The 19,540-nt window shown below is 40.5% G+C and overlaps 1 protein-coding gene across 1 annotated transcript in view; it reads right to left on the bottom strand.

Moving 5' to 3' along the window:
* cntn2 (contactin 2) overlaps nucleotides 1–19,540 on the bottom strand; it is a 39,173-nt gene that overhangs the window by 14,815 nt on the left and 4,818 nt on the right. The window contains exons 3-20 of the mRNA XM_054785253.1: nucleotides 17,331–17,472; nucleotides 16,313–16,488; nucleotides 16,121–16,216; nucleotides 15,833–16,045; nucleotides 14,759–14,861; nucleotides 13,820–14,001; nucleotides 13,610–13,746; nucleotides 12,875–13,004; nucleotides 12,646–12,796; nucleotides 11,967–12,094; nucleotides 11,519–11,694; nucleotides 8,741–8,861; nucleotides 5,983–6,141; nucleotides 5,733–5,882; nucleotides 4,828–4,898; nucleotides 2,822–3,056; nucleotides 1,883–1,998; nucleotides 1,597–1,783 (exon numbers count right to left, since the gene is read on the bottom strand). Of these exons, the coding sequence (XP_054641228.1) occupies nucleotides 1,597–1,783; nucleotides 1,883–1,998; nucleotides 2,822–3,056; nucleotides 4,828–4,898; nucleotides 5,733–5,882; nucleotides 5,983–6,141; nucleotides 8,741–8,861; nucleotides 11,519–11,694; nucleotides 11,967–12,094; nucleotides 12,646–12,796; nucleotides 12,875–13,004; nucleotides 13,610–13,746; nucleotides 13,820–14,001; nucleotides 14,759–14,861; nucleotides 15,833–16,045; nucleotides 16,121–16,216; nucleotides 16,313–16,488; nucleotides 17,331–17,472 (2,673 nt within the window). The remainder of the gene's footprint in view (nucleotides 1–1,596; nucleotides 1,784–1,882; nucleotides 1,999–2,821; nucleotides 3,057–4,827; nucleotides 4,899–5,732; nucleotides 5,883–5,982; nucleotides 6,142–8,740; nucleotides 8,862–11,518; nucleotides 11,695–11,966; nucleotides 12,095–12,645; nucleotides 12,797–12,874; nucleotides 13,005–13,609; nucleotides 13,747–13,819; nucleotides 14,002–14,758; nucleotides 14,862–15,832; nucleotides 16,046–16,120; nucleotides 16,217–16,312; nucleotides 16,489–17,330; nucleotides 17,473–19,540) is intronic.

Raw genomic sequence — 19,540 nt, 5'->3', positions numbered from 1 at the left:
CCTAATTGATGTGTTTATCTGCTAATGCCCTTGCAAATCTATCCTAATAAATCTTTTACTCCTGTAACCATCTAAGAGTTGTCACCCTGTATCTTCTGTGATATAAAAATGTATGCAGTGTGACCAAGACTAATTCCTTTAAAGTTGTTCCGGTAGTATCGTACATTTAGACGGGTCCCTCTGATCGCGAACAGATGAGTAAACCGTCCCAGGTCCTTTCCAATAGCAACTAACCATTTAGAGGGGGAGCAGTCATAAAAGCAGATGTCGTGGTGTCGTGGGCAACCAAAAGCGGTTACTCTGGTTGTGCGTGGTCCGGATGAAGCGGGGCCGCCTGTGCACCACAAAGGCTGTGAATACCTGGGTGAGTTCCCCTCGTCCCTGACTTAGAGGTCTCCGTCCCTCAACGGGGGGAGATTTAACCCTTTAAATGGCGAAGTCATGCATGGAGGTGCGCCTGCTTCTTATGAGGGAGCGAGGATCTTGCACCCCCTAGGTAACTAGGGTTTAAACAGTAATAAATATCTCATGTTACAGCATGGACACCTGCGACTTATAGACAGGTGCGCTCTATTGTCTGGAAATTACGGTATTTTATTGTGTTTAAAATGTTTTACTGTTTCAAGAATTTTACTGTTTTTAACATTTTTTGCAGTCTTTAACATTTTTTCCTGTGTTTCAAGTATTTTTTACTGTCTTTAAAGTATTTTACAGTGTTTAAAATGTTTCCAGTGTTTTTTGTGATGCACTGAGTACAAGTGATTGCAAAGAGGACAAATAATATGATAACCATAAAGGTGGAAATGGAACTTATTGCAGTTGTATCACCAGACTTATTATGTACCAGGCTTCCATCAGCACAAACAATCCTCCAGCTTGGCATCAATGACATCCACAGGCCCGCTTGACACAACGGTGCCTCCCAGCAGAGAATTCAATATTTGCACACACACCATATTCTGTTCCATGGATTCAGTGGACCTCTCAGGTAACAGGTAAGGGTACACCCAGCACCCATTTAAAGACTTCCAGAGTGCCTAGACTGCCGATACAAACCCAAAACGTCGTCAACTCAGAGCCAACACTGTCTGTTTATGGTGTTTTATGTCAAGAATGTTCAACTTTTCACTGGTAATGAACTGCTAATGTGGATAGCACAATGCTGGTAGAGGCTTGGGTACTGCTAGCCCTGAAAAAGACATCTGAGTCGGACAATGGGACCACTGACAGACATTCATGAAGATGGATGAACTTGTGAGTCGAATGGAAGTACATATGGATAGGCCACTTAGGTGGCAAGTGGAAAAGGAAGTTCCTCCAATGAGACGTTTGAATAGCAGGAAGTGAGGTCAGATGAAGAGGAAGTTATGGCAGAGGAACAAGGCCAATACTCCGGCGGAATGTATACAATATATTATTGTACACTTTTACCAAGGTGTACAAATTCTATCAGTTACAATTGATTGGAATGATAGATCAGATTGAAACCTGTGTCTATGAACACGTTGTGGTTGACACTGGAAGTTAATTGGAAGAAAATTGCAGCATAAAAAAAGATCATGTTGCTGTGTGCATGCGTGCGTGGTGTATACATACGTGGTTTCCTGGTGGTGACAGTGGAGCGCGGCGAGGGCGGGCCCGTGCCTGCACTGTTATAAGCCACGACTGCAACATGGTATCGCGTGCTAGGCCGGAGTCCAGACACCCGGGCTGTGGTTTCAAGTCCTGCTGTCCGCACTCGGTCTGCCGCCGCCTCCCGTTCATGCTGGCGCCAATATCGGATCTAAAGGAATCCAGGATAAGTCCAAGTCATGTTTCACTGTTCTGAAAAACAAACAATTCATGCGACTTATTTTTCAAATTCTTCATGTTTTGACATCACCTCGTATCCTCTAAGGATGCCGTTGGTATTGGGCTGCAGGACAGGCTCCCATGACACTTGGATATCAAAAGCTGTCAGTGCAGTGACATTGATGCTCAAAGGTCCAACTGTTGGTTCTGTGAGGGTTTAAAGAAAGAACACCAACATACTGTACATATTTTTATCATAACAGAGGATAAGAGTCATTCAACTACAGTGGAACCTTGGTTAGCATCATTAATCCATTCCAGAAGTCTAACCGAAACTTACTCTAACCAAATCCATTTTTCCCATAAGATATAACTCCGATAAAAAATAAAAAATTTTTGAGACTTGTGATGTAACTGTGTTAGTTAGCAAAGAAAGTGACATCGTAGACGGGCCATGGCACTTACTTCCATGTACACTGTTAACCGAGGTATCACTGTAATAGCAAGCTAATAGGATGCTAACAAGGACGTTTTGTGATAAAAATACATTAAGAACACAGTTGGACTCGCGCAGTGTAACACGGCAAGATGCGCACCATATTGTACTCCAAGGCAAAATTTTGCCATAAATTGTTGAAGTTACCTGAAAAACATGCTAACTTGGGTGTACGCTAACAGAGGTTCCACTGTATTACACAACGAAGCTGTGACTACTGTCTCAAAGCTGGTGTTGCCCTCTAGAGGTAAAGTGTATGCTTTACAGATACAATACACCAAATAAATCAATGTTTTCAACCGCCCATCATCAGTGACATGTCACACTGTTCTCTGATTGGTCATTCTGAACATATCCACATCCAAATATTGATCTGTCTATCTATCTATAGCAACGCTATTCTGTGTTGAAAGAACAAGTAAAGGTGCGTTTTGTTATGTGTGACGGTGACGATAAAGACAAGTTAGTTAGCCTGCTTGAAAGTAGCAACAAGGTCTACATACTGTATGTTTGGAGGATTGGAGATCAACTGACCTTCCTCAGCAGAGTGGACAACAGCGATCTGGCTGAATGGACCTTCTCCCCTGCGGTTATAAGCTTTAATTTTCACCTCAAAGGGGGTGTACGGCATCAGGGAGTTGTTGGAGTACACGTATCGGGATGACTCCACCAAGGGAATGCGCACCACTGTCCATGATGACGTGTCTTTCTTCTTGAACTCCAGGGTGTAACCAAAACCATCACCATTCTGGTATTCTCTGGCCATGGGCTGAAAGGTTGGGCAGAAGATGCTAGTGTGTGAATGATAAACACATGTTAGTCAACTTTTAAGAAGCTTTTGTATAGAATTGGGCTGTCTAGAGCGCAGACTAGAGAGAGTAGATCATCCTTAGACAGTAAGGAAGCACAACAAATAATACTGAGTTGTACATATTGGTGTCGGGGACAAATAAGATCAATGGGCCTCATTCACGAAACGTTCTTACACACAAATGTGTCCTTAAAGCCTTCTTACAAAGATTTTTGGCATTCACGAAACCTGTTCTCAACTCACAGTTCTTAGATCTAAGAACAAATTCTACGAACGCTCAGGAGGACTCTTACGCACAAACAAAGCTTGCACTTTCAATGTGCAATCGCCCTCATGATGGATTTTGCAACCTGATCCCAAAAAATGTAGTGCAAATAAAATATCCCAACAATTATTTATCATCAAAACAACTAAAATATACTCCATGGATAAATATATATTCAAATCCCAATTCATCAAAAAAAAAAAAGGCTGGCTGGACGTGCGCTGCACAGAAAGAGAATGTAAAGGGACCATTAGATTTATTTACTGAAAGCGACGAATATTTGATGTCCCGCTTCAGGCTTCAGGCTTCCCTCTCTGTTCTTGCAGGTGTGCAGGATCATCAGAATAACATCGCAATGAAACGTGGTGTGCCTATTGCGCACGTAGCACCCCCAGATAACGACATGCGCCCCCAGCCACGTCTTGAGCCAGAGCACGGGGCTGCTGTATTAATTAGGCAGCGTCTAATCAAATGTAACCACAGAAAAAATAAATTGTCACACACAAACTATGTATTTTGACTTTATTTTTCCATCATGATTGTTTGTAAATATTTTCTAGAGTTTCCGAAATGGTTTGGTTTGTGATTGATGGCCAGCCTTTCCTCCAGATCCCTCCGGTGCAGTCCAATCTTTTTTTTGAGTCTATTTTAAGTCAAAACACTTCTTTTTAACCTCTGCGGTGGCGCGTTTCTCCGTGGAAACGGCATTTATGTTTCCTGCAATGATGCTCCATGCCGACTCTTTTTTTATTAAAAATTAAGTAACGTTTTCCATAATTCAATGTGACATTTTTCCCATTGGAAATGAATGGACAATTTCAATGTCGCCCCCTCGATCCATCCATTCTCGCCGCTTGTCCTCAGTAGGTTTGCGGGGGTATGCTGGAGTGTATCCCTGCTGACTATGGGCGAGAGGCGGGGTACACCCTGGACTGGTAGCCGGCCAATCACAGGGCATATATAGACAAGCAACCTTTCACTCTCATACGGACAATTTAGAGTCTCCAATTAACCTAACATGCATATTTTTGGAATGCGGGAGGAAACCGGAGAAAACCCACGCACACATGGGAAGAACATAGAAATTTCACAAAGAGATGCCTAAACGGAGATTTGAACCGAGATGTGGCCAACATGCTAACCACTAGGCCACTGTGCACGTTGCCCCATATTGGTGCATTCAACATTACATTTAACATCCTGCTTATTCTGTGCACGGTGGCATGGCTCAGGTCGTACAGTAGTCGTCTCCCAACCTGATCTTTGATGGTTCGATCCTTGGGCGGCAAATAATTTCACCGTGTTTCTAGGATATTTCAACATGCCTTCTACATTTCAGTTCAACTTCAGCAATCACACGCAATCTATTGAAATCTGCGTCAACTAGGTGTACTTGTTCTTTCTTATAATGTTTACTTGATGGCCTGTTGACGCTCTTTAAGGTAACTTAAGTCTGCTACTTACGGTCCACGTAATGATGAGCTCATTTCCATCTCCTCCTCCTCCTCCGAGACCACTTGGAGCCACCGAAGGAGCTGAGGCCCAAGTGTATAAAAACATGATGTACAACATATATACTGTTATAAAACATGATGTATAACATAAATACTGTTATAAAACCATGATCTACAGTCATCCCTCGCCACTTCCCCATTGGATTTTTGCAGCTTCATTCTCATGGTTTTCAAAAGTATTTTAATTTTAAAAATCATTGCTGTTTTATGGTTGAATACAACCAGTTAGTAGTCAAAAAAGATACATATTTAAGCAAATTTTACATACTCATATTTTTTGCCTAAATTAAGCATTTTCAAAGTTTACAAATGGTTAAATGAACTAAAATACAAATATAAGACATTCAGAGGGCACATTCAAAAACATGTTGCGATGGTATGTAGTATTCTACACTGGGCACTAGGTGTCACTAATGTTACATTGTTGAGACAATAGCCACTGCAGGAAGTATGAAAGAGGAAGTAAAGAAGGAACAGCTTCATTTAGGCCAAGAATACATAAAAATTGTTTAAATATGCATATTTTATTATGCCAATATTTGTACATTAATTTATTTTGAAAAACTATTATCACGTGAAGCCGCAAAATTCGAACTGCAAAGTGGCAAGGGACGACTGTACATGCAATATTAATGGTTTTGTATATTCAATGGTTTTGTATATGAGGTTCACAGTTGTTGTATCATTGCATAGGATAAGTGTAATAGTAAACTTTAGACATAGATTTCAGTTATTTATACAGGGTCAGTACATATTCATGAACATTTGACACATTTTGACAACACAAAAATCACAGTAAGCATCTTGGGCTGGTCGTGTGTGTGTGTGTGTGTGCGTGTGAGCGCGTGTCCTTACGTGATTGTTGTGTGCGGATAGTGTGTGACGGCATGCTCGGTTCTCCACTGCCCAGGATGTTGCTGGCAATGACCTGGAATTGATAATCCATCCAAGGTAACAAGCCCATCACAACAGCAGACTCTGCATTTCCCTCTATATTCACCGGCTCTGCATTCAAATCATAATTATCACAATAATACATAAAATACACATGCCTCACATAAGTACCAAAGTCACATCATTGATTGATTGAGATGACTTCACACACCGGTCCTCATCTGCTTCCACTGTGATGACAGAGACGATCGGCCCAAGATCACATAATTGCCAATAGGACTGTGGTTGTCATAACCACGACTCCACTTCAGTTCCACTGACGTCGCTGCAACGTTCCTTACCAGTAAACCTCCAGGAGGTCCTGGCGGGCCTGGGGCCACAAAAGGAAACACTGTATACTTCAAGGTCCACAAAGTAACACACAAAGTAAGTCTATACAGTATATCATTAAATTATGCATATGATCATGCAAATATAAGATGCTTTGGTATAGTCTTAAGCTCTTACTACAACCTGTGTTTTTGGGGTACAATAGTTAAACCAACATATGTGAACGACATGCAGTATTGCAGTACAGTGGAACCTTGGTTAGCGTCATTAATTTGCTCCGGAAGGCCCCACTCTGACCAAAACATACTCTAATTCATGATGAAATGGGAAATGTGCCCATTGTTTTTTAATATGTTGCCTTGACTTCGGCTGCATTGTCTTTTGCATAACCATTTTCACTTGTTGTATATCTGTAAGCTTACTGGATGTAATACATGGACTGCGTGTCCTAATGAACATTACGTAGCTATTTTGACTGACATATTAGCGGTAATAATGTAAATCCAATGAATCCATTCAAGAAAGCCAAAAACGTTATTGCAAAACACGTTTTTAGAGTTTTACAATAGATTTGGGCCATATGGACCTTAGCATGTGTCACATTATTTTTTTATGCGGCGTAACATAAGATCGTATAATTAAATTCAGCTTGTATAAAAAGCGACAATCCTTAACCCATATAATTAAATACACTTGTCTGAATTTGTAAAGCACATTTATTGATTTATTGGTAACAAACTGTGCAATACAGAAAGTGCATTTAGTGTTTACCAAACTAAGCGTTTTGCATTTTTGACTGGGTAAGTGTAGACATGCTCGCTGTCTCACGCGTCATGACACACTCTTCGTACTCAACTCTATTTGTCTGAGATGGTAGAACAAACTTGTCGTGTTCCCACTTTTTGCCGCCACCGTTGCCTTGCAAACTTTATTATGGTCTCTTGCTGCACATCTGCTCGATCGAAACCAAACCACTTCGATATTACAGAAATAATTTGGCAACATTAAGGTCTTCAGTGAATGTAAAAGTAAGCTTAAATGTTGATTTATCCATTCCATTCATCATTTATATGCATTTCAAATTGTTTTATGTATGTAAAACTATAATTGTAAAACTCTAAAAACGTGTTGTGTGTTAAGTCAACGGCTGTTGACATCATAGATGGATGACGGAGCTGACTTCCGCTTCCTGTTTCCATGTATTAGCAAGCTAATGGAATGCTAACAAGGACATTTTGTGATAAAAATACATTAAGGACACAGTTGGACTCACGCACTGTATTAAGAACACGACAATAGGGGCGCCATATTGTACGCTAACCGAAAAACGTACACAAACTGAGCCAAAATGTTGATGTTAACCAAAAAACACGCAAACCAGAGCGTATGCTAACCGAGGCTTCACTGTACTACAAATGCTCTGAGGGCTTGACCTGTAAAATGCTCAAATGAATAACATTTCCAACGACAAATTTATAAAGAGCCATTGCCAAAGCTAAAATGTAAATTGTCTTTAGGTGTGTTAGAACACAACAAGCCTTTATTAGTCCCACAGTGCTTTTACAATAACATAGTATTACATACCCTTTGAATAGTAGAGTAGCAATAGTATAGTATCGTATAAAAGTAATGGAATTGGTGCTTTTACAAGACACCAGTAAGCAGTTTTTTTCCCTAATGTCTTTCAGTCTTCCCAAGATTTTGAATGCATTTTTGACACTGACAGTGCTGTCTGATTTTCATGCTGAAGATGACTAAACAAATTCAAATACTACAGGGGACATACTATCACGATCACACTTGCTATACAGGCTGTACACAGACTACACTAAATAAATCTAAGCTTAATTTCATAGTATTCTCCATTAAAAAGAAATACTGTGAGGGATATATAGGTCTATAGGGAAATAAGTAGATTTTGATCATTTCATTTGGATGGATTGTATCATTGTTGTTGATAGTAGGTAATGACTATTTTGTTGAGACAAAATGTTTCAAATAAAGATGGCACTATATTGTATATTGCATATTGTATATTACAGTATTTGTCTTATTTTTTTATTTTGCATAGTGTTTCTTTGTGTAATGCATCAAGGGGCATCACAGTCAAAGAAGCAACATGTGTTCATTACATGACATTGGTTTGAGGGAAGTGCTGCTGTCAATTTCGGGTATTGGTAATGAAGTTCTGGACCATTGGTAGGAAAGCCAATATCGAGCATCTCTACTTGTTTGCTTGTTGATGGCATGTGTCCATTTAAGTGGGCTTTTTGCTGATGTTAGTTGTGTCTTGTAAATGTATAGCATGGCTATAGTGATGATGTAGTCATTATTATTAATAGAGAAGAATAAAAACAAAGAGCCTCATCAAGTATTTTGAACACAAGATGACATTTTGAATATACTGTATTCTTATTTCATACTCTGTATCCTTAGGCTTAATGTATTTACTTGTACTTAATGTACCACAAAAAAGCATGATTTATTAATTAATATATGATTCGAAAACCATGATAGAATGAAGCCACAAAATTTGAACGGCAAAATAGCGAGAAATGGCCGTACTTCATTTGTAATATCACACAACCTGAAATTGTTGAAATACTGTTGAAATACAGAGCATGTGTGTCCAAACCTACCTCGTACTACTAGTTTGGCTACAACTGAAGCACCATCTACCACGGTCTGAGCGCTACAGGTGTAAGTACCTGCCTGACTCAGCTGAGCATTCACAATAAACAGGTCTCCAATGTTTTCTTTCTACAAGGCAAAGAAGTCAAACAAAGCACACAACAGAGACATTTAATAAGTCATACAAAATTTATACTAAAAATTAAATTGATACCTGATAGACAATCATCAATCATCCATCCATCCATTTTGTTCTGCTTATCCATGTCCGGGTCGCGAGAGTAGGAGTCTCTTCCAGCTCCACCGGGGGGACACCGAGGCGTTCCCAGGCCAGCTGTGAGACATAATCCTGCCAGTGTGTCCTGGGTGTGCCCCAGGGCCTCCTCCCGGCTGGGCATGACCTTACCAGGGAAGTGTCCGGCAGGCATCCGGACTAGATGCCCGAGCCACCTCAACTGGCTCCTCTCAATGCACAGGAGCAGCGGCTCTACTCTGAGCTCTTCTCAGATGACCGAGCTCCTCACTCTTTCTCTTAGGGTGAGTCCAGCCACCCTACGAAGGACATAATTTCAGTCCGGTACAGTGGCCGCATTACTGCAGATGCTATAACGATATGCCTGTCAATCTCATGCTCCAGCCAATTCCAAGTCCAAGAAACACATGTGGACCGTTGAGCAAATTCCCATGCACCCTTCAGTACCCTTGCAAGAAACAAATACTGTAATGACTTTGTTTTGTTATGCTCTAAATATAAAAAATGAAATAAGAATTTTAGTTAAGTATGACCAGTATCGCTGGTTCAACTTAAATATAAAATAGATATGGTTACTTTGCTTAAAAAGGAGGCCAATATTATTCTTATTCTGTGAGCATTTGAAATATGAACTACCTAATAATGTTGATTGCTTTAAAGCCTGAATGCAGCAATTGTCATGAACCTTTTTTGCCACACTTGTCTTTCTGCCGACTCTCTCCTGTGTTACATTTCCCATTGTGAGATTGTGAGAGTCTACTGGGAACGTCTGGCGAACTCTCCTGTCAGAAGGAGTTTCAATTCCCACGTCCGAGAGTGCTTTGGCCATGTTTCAAGGGGAGCAGTGGACACTGACTCCGAGTGGGCCATGTTCTGTGCCGTTGTGGAGGCGGCCAATTGTAGCTGTGGCCATAAGGTGGTCGGTGGTTGTCATGGCAGTAATTCCAAACCTCGTTGGTGGACATCAGTGGTGAGGGATTCCGTCAAGCTGAAGAATGTGTTCTATAGGGTCTTTTTGGCCCATGGGACTCAAAAGCAGCTTGTACCGACAGGCCAAGTGGCGTGCAGCTCTGGCGGTCGCAGAGGCAAAAACTCAGACGTGGGAGGACTTCGGGGAAGCCATGGAAAATGACTTCCGGTCAGGTTAAAAAAAATTCTGGACCACCATCTGCCATCTAAGGAGGGGGAAGTAGTGAATAGTCAACAGTGTGTATGGTGGGGATAATGTGCTGCTGACCTTAACTCGAGATTTTGAATACCGATGGAAGGAAAACTTTGAAGACCTCCTCAATCCCACTGACATGTCCTCCAATGAGGAATTACTGCCTGGGGATTCTCCGTCTTGGTTGACACAATTCTGTAACATTGCATGGACAATGGGGGCAGTGGCTCTGGATTGGCAGACCAGGGTGTTGGTTGCCCCTTTTAAGAAGGTGTGTTCCAACTATCGTGGGACCACACTGATCAGCCTTCCTGGTAAGTTCTAATTAGGGGCACTGGAGAGGAGGGTCCGCCGAATAGTTGAACCTCAGATTCAGGAGGAGCAGTGTGGTTTTCCTCCAGGTCGTGGAACTGTTGATTAGCTCTATACTCTCGGCAAAATCCTTAAGTGTGTTTGGGAGTTTGAACCAACCAACCAGCCTACATGTGTTTTGTGGACTTGGAGAAGGCATTCGACCAAGTTGCTTGAGGAATCCTATGAGAGGTACTCCGGGAGTATGGGGTAATCGAACCACCTGATTCGGGCAGGTTGCACCCTGTATAACCGGTGCCAGAGCTTGGTCAACATTGCTGCTGTCTCCGTTCCATCGTCTCAACCGCTGTTTTTCCATTGACACTAAACCCAAAAAGATCGACCTCGCTAAGAATACCACAATCTCCGCCATTATTCAGAAAAGATTTACCCCAATCCCTTTAGCCCCACTGACCCTATGATTGCGCTATTAAATTATTACCCGGCTATCTTCTACCGTCATCTAAATGGAGAGAAGGGTTGCGAGAGCTTCCAGACACTCTCAAGTGCCAGAGGGTTATCAACAGACCCGTCGTCCCAGTGGAAACATGTGATGTGCTCAGAAGTTCAATCCATAGACAAGGACATCAGAGAGTGTGTCTCCGCCTGTCTGTGCCCAGAACAAGCCCTCTCATTGTCCTCCTTCTGGTTTAGTCGATCCTTTGCCCATCCATTCGCACTCTTGGTCACGCATTGGACTCCATCACCGGCCTCATTCGCAACATCACTGACTGCTTTTCCAAAAACACTTGTGAATGCGAGTGTGGCTGGTTAGTTGTATATACTCCTGTATGTGCCCTGCAATTGGCTGGCGACCAGTCCAGGGTGTACCCCGCTTCTCACTGTAAGTCAGCTGGGATAGGCTTCAGCTACCCGTGACCCTAATGAGGACAAGCGCTATAGAAAATGGGTGGATGGATGGATGTTTTAAGAGTGTACTAAGTACAGAGTTGACATTGTGATTGAATAATTCTGTGAATAATGCTGCAATAATACTGTAGATATCAGTCATGCACTCACGCCCTCCACTCGATGGTAGGGCCCAATCGAGTCCTCCAGGTCCAGCAGAGCCCCGTTGAGGGCCCAGGTGAAGGTCAGATCCATGGTAGGATCATGGGAGGCGTGACACTGTAGCGTTACATTCTCACCCTGATTGATGTCAGCATTGGAGGGAGCCAGTGTGATTTTGGTGGCGTCTGTTTTGGCAACATTATGAGTAATGTTACCGTTAATGTGAAACTCTACAATTTCGAACATTTCACACCACAGACAGAATTAAGGAATGCGAAAATCCTAAACATTAGGGAAGATGATTTGATGAAATCAGCATGTTGCATGGTTTTAATTACAAATGGACTGTGCTTGATGTGTATTACTTTGTATCACCAAGTAAAACCACCTGAGTAACTACATATACAGTATATATATACGGTGCAAATATATTTTCTGCAGCGTGTATATACTATACCTCTGACTGACAGGTGTCCTGTGCTGTTTGCTTTGCCAAGGTAGTTCTCAGCAAAGCAAGTGTATTTGCCTTCATCTGCCCTGCTGATATTAGTGATCCACAAGATTCCGTCTGGAGTCACCGTCACCCTGTGCAAACAAAAGGACAGAACAAGGGAACGATATGTCAATATTTCTTCTAAGTTTGTACATTTGCTCGAACATAACATTTCTGGGGTCAAAATGGTGCTTAGTTAACCTCTAGCACAGTGGTCCTCAACTGGATTGACTGCGGGAACACCATCACCGCTTAATGACAAGTGGTGACGCCAAAATGCAAAATTGTTTTAACTAAAATTTCTCAAATATTATTTATGTAATGAAAAGACATTAAGTTGTCGTTGGAATTTGAAGTAGTACAAAATACAGTAATTCCTCGTTTATCGCGGTTACTTGGGTCCAGACCTGACCGTGATAAGTGAATTTCCACAAAGTAGGATTCCTTATTTATAAAGGTAATACTATACGGCAATAATATAAGGCAATATGTTGGAAAGCTGGTGCTGGCTCACCTGATCAAGGGGACCCAGACTAGCCCGGTAAGAAAGCACTGTGGAGATACTGTGAATGATGCTGCAGATTCTCTTTTTGTTTTGTTCCTATTGTCCTGTTTTCATGTTAAGAAGACTTATGCTAAAAACCTGCTACTGTTGGTGAGCAACTCTGTCCCACGACTCCAGAACAGGCTGGGCTTTGGGGCAGCTCGAGGGCGACACTCGATCATCACTTGTCCCCCTCTGGCTGCGGGGATCAGCTTCCGCACGGGGTTTAACCGGAAGTCTGGAGCCTGAACTGGAGCAGGGAGAAGGTGTAAAATGAAGTTAGTCTACGGTAAGAGGTCTTGTTCCATTGTAGCGGACTTTATCCTGCCTTGGACTCGTAGCTCAGCAGTAGAGTAGATGGTTCCGTGCTTGTTCTCAGCCACACATTGATACATCCCAGAATCTTCCAAAGCAAGGTTGCTGATCTTGAGACGAGCTCCATTGACTTGTACTCTGTCCTGATAAAAGAAGGTCAGAAGCACTATTGAATTTAATCTCGCCAGGATGTATTAGTAAATTCCATCCATACTTGATTTGAAATGATTTCACATTGTTTTCTGCATGTAAAACTATAATTATCTTTTATCAAAAATATTTTTTTTGTCATAGTTTTGGGTGTCTGGAATAGATTCATTGGATTTGCATAACTTCCTATGGGAAAGATTTACCCAAGATTCCACGACAGTAATCCCTCGTTTATCACAGTAAATTGGTTCTAGACCCGATAAGTGAATTTACGCCAAGTAGGATTCCTTATTTATAAAGGGAATATTTTCATAGTTAGAGCATAGCAAACCTGTTTCCGACCTTTTAAATACGGTTTTTAACATTATTTAGAGCCCTCTAGACTTTAAATAACACCCCAATAATTACCTTTGCACTACTATTAACCAATATAGTCGACATAATAAGAGAAAGTACGCCATTTAAGAAAGAAATAGGACTCATGTCTTATTGTCCAGGTTGAAAGAGCCACATAAGGTTGATGGTTATAGTTGTAATGGAAACCTGTAATAAGAATTTGACAAGAGATACAGGAGCAAACCTGTGTGTGAAAACACACCTGTGTGGCGAGAGGCTGTCCATTACGTAGCCAACGAACAGAAGGTCGTGGTTTACCAGCAGCCACACAACTCCAGTGAAGCTCCGAACTGATCTCCACTTCTGAGTCACTCATCACCTGCAACCACTCTGGCTGAGCTGAAGACAAAGAGGTGACAATATAGTGAAAAAAAGAAAAAAAAACAAAGTGCAAAGTAGACAAGAAAAAGACCTTGCACACTGATGCGGCCCTGGTGCGCATCAACTCCCTGTGAGTTATAGGCTTCACACTCGTAGACACCCTCGTCGTCAAAGGAGAGGTCTGGCAGGATGAGAGTTGGACCTTCAGCACTAGAACCTGCCTTCGACGGCATGAGTCCATCCACCTTTCGCCATCGCACTTTTGGGACAGGGCTAGAGTAGAAAAACTCAATAATCACTACATTACTGTTTTATTGATGTACTCAATACTTGTTATTGATGTGCTCATTTACAATTACCATTTATCTATATACAGTATCTACTATGTATACAGTATATGTATATGGTATGTATTTAGCAATATATAGTTGACATTTACATATGTATGTACTGTATACTGTATAGTATTTATTTAGTAAATTGAATCTTTATATACAGAATATTTTAGTAATGTACAGTTTAGATGTAACATTTTATATATAGCATTCATGTAGTAATATCTGGGATGTATTTAGTAATGTATAGGTCTTATTTACGTCTAAATATACAGCATAGTATGCATTCAGTAATGTACTATAAGTATCATTTACATCTGTATATACTGTAATGTATGTACAGGTAACATTTAGATCTACATATATAGTATATAGTAGTATGTATTTAGTAATTATAGGTGGCATTTACATCGGCTTAAAGAGTAGTTGTGTAAAGTTGTCATGTACACTGCTAATGCTCATTATAATTACTGTAGCTGGTGTAAATATGTACATAAATATTTGTATTTTATTTTGATATATTTCTTCTTGAAACGTATTCTTGTGTGCTGCTACTGTCCACTTTGCGGCTGTAAAAGTGGAGTTTCCCCACTGTGGGACAAATAATGTCTTCTTTTATTCTATTCTATTCTGTGATATTTGATTGTAAGACAGCTATAGGATGAAGATGTATTTTTTTTTTTTTTTAAACTTACTTTCCATAGGCAAAGCACTCCAGCTGGGCAGTGTTTCCTGCTAGGACGTAGGTCTCTGCGAGAAAGCGAACTTTGATGCTTGGAGCTGACTTCCTTACATTGACTACAATCAAACAGAAAGTACTTTCCTTAGATGGACTACAATGAAAAAAATATACTTTTCTTACATCGACAAAAATAAAAAAACATGTATTTTCCTTAGATGGACTACAATCAAAAACAATTAATTCCTTAGATGGACTGTAATAAAAAAACAAGTACTTTCCTTAAGCCTAGTTCACAACCCGACAATTTTTTTGGCCTTTCTGATTTTTGGCGTTCCCCAAATCGCTGCGTTTTTTTTTTTGTTTGTGTTGAAAGCAGTTGTGGTGACCATGAAGGAGTCAGATCTCGACACATATGGAGGATGTATGAAATATCTGAATGCGCATTGGCCGCACTAATTATGTATATGGGGTGCACGTTTAGCGCACGACACACATAGAAGTCCGCAAGTGCGACGTAGAAAAAAATTGACATTTTGCCCAAGCCAGACACCAGCACAACATACAAAAGACACACGTTGGCCTCTGGAAAACACACAGAGACGTTTGAAGTGTGTAAGTTTGTCTTGCAACCTGAAAAAAATGCCCGTAGAGTTTGTTTGACATGACAAAGTACTTCTGCAGCCGGTCTGCGGCCAGTCGACAGCTTGAAAATCAGCACGTCACACACGCGCACTTGCGTTTTTTTGCATATAGACCGGCCATAGGAGCTCGTACGACCGGTTGTGAGATTGGCATTAGATGGACTACGATCAAAAACAAGTACTTTCCTTAAGTGGACTAAAATAATAAACAAGTGCTTTCCTGAGATGGACTACGATCAAAACAAGTAACTTCAATGATCATATACAGTGCAGTCACCAAAGTATGCTTTCTTACAATTCCAATTATAACTAGCATTGTATTTCATTTCATCATTTAAACAGTTTGAATCACATTTTGAAACGAATGTTTGGCTTAAAATGACATGTACGTAATGTTGCTGTGTCAGCAGTGTGACTGCTGCTAGGCTGCTGAGCTTGTGTCTTACCATCAGGCAGCACGGTTAGCTGGTTGGCTTTGCTGAAGGTGCTCTTGGTGCTGACGTCCATGTTGATCGTGGTAAAACAGAAGTAGTTTCCAGTGTCGTTGGGCTCTGCTTTGGCCAGATACAGGTTCCCTGTTACCTGGGACACAAACCAGCGACCATCATCCTTCTTGATGAAGTTGGGGAACTCATTGAGGAGCCAGCGGTAGGACAGAGCTACAGAGAGACAAGATTGGATCAGATCGATCGAGGAGAAAAGCGCTGAAGGATGACCAATAGTGAACAGAATACCTGGATAATGTGGAGGTGGCTGACATGCTAGGAATGTTCCAGAGCCTTCATAAGCTGTCTGAGGACTCCTGCTATCCGGAGGAAAGTCGTGAAGGTCTAAAGTAAAGAAAGACAACCGTGGTTCAGAGTTTATTCCTGCTTGCCTGCACAAGACAGTGGTCATATGAACAGAAAACATTCCTTTTCACTTACAGCCAAATTTAAGGATAGCTGCTCTGCTGATGATGGTTCCACAGCGATTGATGGCCAGACACTGATAAGAACCTGTGTCTCGACTCCATTCTGGTCTACTGATCACCAGGTTACCAGCGACCAGAGTGTAACGGAGGTCTAAACCCAACGGGACCTCGGTACCATTCACCAACCACCTGTATAAAGAGAAACATAGCATCCAGTATATAGAGTATATGATACTACCATATTATTAGACACCAGGTCAGTGGCGTAATGGTTAGCCTCACTCATGTTCTGTGCTCTTTGGCTGCATCCCAAAAACATCCATTCATCCATTTTCTAACGCTTATCCTGTTCAAAGTTGCAGATGAGCTGGAGTCTATCCCAGCTGACTAGGTGACTAGGCTAACACCAGCCAATGACAGGACACATATAAGCTCGATTCTCTTGAAAGGGGTACCAGAGAGGGTGCATGACGCACAGACTACCGTGATTTGATTTAACCATATAAAAATATATTGCAAACACATTGAATAAAAGGGGAAACGATTTTCTTCGTGTCTGTTGTGTATGAAACACAATCTGATCAATTTCAGCCTGTTTGCACATCGTCACTTTGTGACATGCAAAAGTGTGTCACAAAGACAATGAAATAAATAACACTCCCTTCCGGACACCTTATTGTGCACCAAAAGCACATGTACTTGGACCAAACAAGGACACTACATGGATAGGACAGTCCACTCACACATCCCCTTCCATAGTATGCCCTGCACATGTTTGGCCGCCATAATGGTAAGCAGAATCCAGGCCACCTCTCATGAGGACAAGTGATATAGAAAATAGATGACGGACGGATGATTTGATATGCATTTGGTTCTGAGACTCTTCTTTGAATGATCTCTTTTCAGGTGCAGATACATATTTTATAGAAAGAGGTATTCAATGTGTTATCTCTGCATGTGATTGGGTACTCAGGTGATTAGATTAAAATCAATCAGTTGTCTGCTGTGACTGCTGTCTGCTTACCACCCACCTGTAGGAAGCAGCTGGACTGGCCCTGGCCTGGCAGCTGAGAACCACTTTCCCCTCACTCAGACCTTCTGGATAAATGACACTGTTTGGCTGCTCATCGAAGACTGGCCCACTGTCATGACCAGACACACACACATCCCCACCTGAAAAAAATACACATGCTTTCACAACATAGACCACCAAAAGTCCCCATAATACTGTTTAGCAATTTGAGAATGAAACCTACTACCTGCTGCTGACATCGGCTCTAATTCATGATGGATGGCAACATAAAGAAGGTCAATGACTGCAAAGCTAAGTTATATATCACAGCTTAGCTCTTTTGGTCAGTGAGTGCTGGCGCCTCACTTGCAATTCTCCACACGGGCTCAGAACAGCTCTCTTTGACTCGCTATTTAGCTTCTTGTGTGGTAGCAAACAATAGCGACGGCAACGTCTAGATTATCGTTGGCGCTGGAACTAATCCATGTGGAGCAACAGTCACTCTTATAGTACATGCTGCCCCGAAAGCAATCATATTTCAATCATATTCATACAACTGCTCATATTTGCATATTACATATTTTTTTTCTCAAAAATACTCCTCAATTTGCACCACAGTTTCTTTTGTTCAGGTGGACCTTTTCACGCCTTTGCAAAAAAAAAAACAGAAATAATGTAACATTAAAATGTCGAGCAATCACAGCTTTACGTTCAGCATTGCTATTGGCGTGACGTTCGAATTTTTTGGAGGGGCACGTCAAGCAGCCTGCGTAGCTTACGTGAGCGCCGTGACGCTACAGCATACTTCAGGTTTAATGTAGGAGCTTAAGTGTGAAGGATCAAATTAAATGAATAACCTTTCAATAATTACTTAATTGTGTCATTAAGTCAATAAAATTGGAATTAAACACATAAATGTGTTTTAACATGTGCCAGTAATGAATTAAAAATACCATTTCACTTAATGTACATTTATATATAGTTATTTAAATATTTAATGAATCCTTTCGCGTTTCACTGAATTATTTCATTACTTTGTTAATTATAATTTTATTTCTTGCAGTGTTGCGTGACTTTATTTTAAAATGTATTAACAAAGAGCAACCACACACAGAAAAAACAATGCATTTCATCTTTACACATTGTTGTGTCTCTGTAATAATCCAGACGTAGATGATCTCCAGTACAACACTCTGTTTGGGAAAAATCGTTTTTTAGACAGATTGATACCTTTTTAAGGAATAATTTGTATCAATATTCAAAATACAATAAATACAAAATGGAACGTGGTGCAAAATGAAACAAATTAACAAAACATTTTGCGTATAAAGTACATTCACCCCAATACGTCCTCCACTTTCTTGAACCCAGTACACCTCGAGTATCAGGATATTTTCACTTGCTCTGCATCAATCCAATATCTAGAGTTGACCTGTCTTGATTTGATCTGGCAGGTAACCAACCAGGTGTTAGGATACGCCCAGTTTTACAGTTAAAATAAATTGAAACGCTGCAAGAGAGGTCCATGAAATAATTAATTACATAGTGAAATCATGAATTAAATAGTGAAATAATTATACGTTTGCACGTTACATGAACTGTTCTTTGATCACTGACACATTTCATAACACATTTACCTATTTAATTCCAATTGTCATTAATTAATGACATATTTAAGTAATAATTTAAAGATGTTTTCATTTATTTCATTCCGTCCCATTTGATCCAGCACAGGTACAGTAAGTGGAAAAAAGTATGAAATAAATCAACAAAATATTTTAAAAAGTAATTTTTTTTTCATTTGCAAACAGTTGGATTTCTGTTACTAAAAGTGGAACATAAATCAAATCATACTTAACATGTTATTTGCAGAAATGTCTGAAGGGAAACAGGACTGATTTATTTTTTTGTCTTTATTTTATTATGAAGTCTGCCTTCCTGCTATTATTAAACAGAAGTTTCAGGGTTTAGTTGTTTACATCCAAATGTAAATTATCTAAAAACAAAAATGGCTATTTTTAAAAGTACAGTCGTCCCTCATCACATTTCGTGGCTTTACTCTGTTATGGTTTGTCAAACAAATATTCTTTGATAAATCATGCTGTTTCATTTTTGACCTATTAGTCAAGAAATATGCATATTTAAGGAAATTGTACATATTTTTGCCCAAATTAAGCATTTTCATCCATAAAAAATGGCTAAATAAATTAAAATACTAATTGTGAATGT

This window comes from Dunckerocampus dactyliophorus, chromosome 8 (assembly GCF_027744805.1).
Source record: "Dunckerocampus dactyliophorus isolate RoL2022-P2 chromosome 8, RoL_Ddac_1.1, whole genome shotgun sequence".
Classification (NCBI taxonomy): domain Eukaryota; kingdom Metazoa; phylum Chordata; class Actinopteri; order Syngnathiformes; family Syngnathidae; genus Dunckerocampus; species Dunckerocampus dactyliophorus.
Note: the sequence above shows the minus strand (reverse complement) of the source record. Positions and strands in the feature narration are given on the sequence as shown.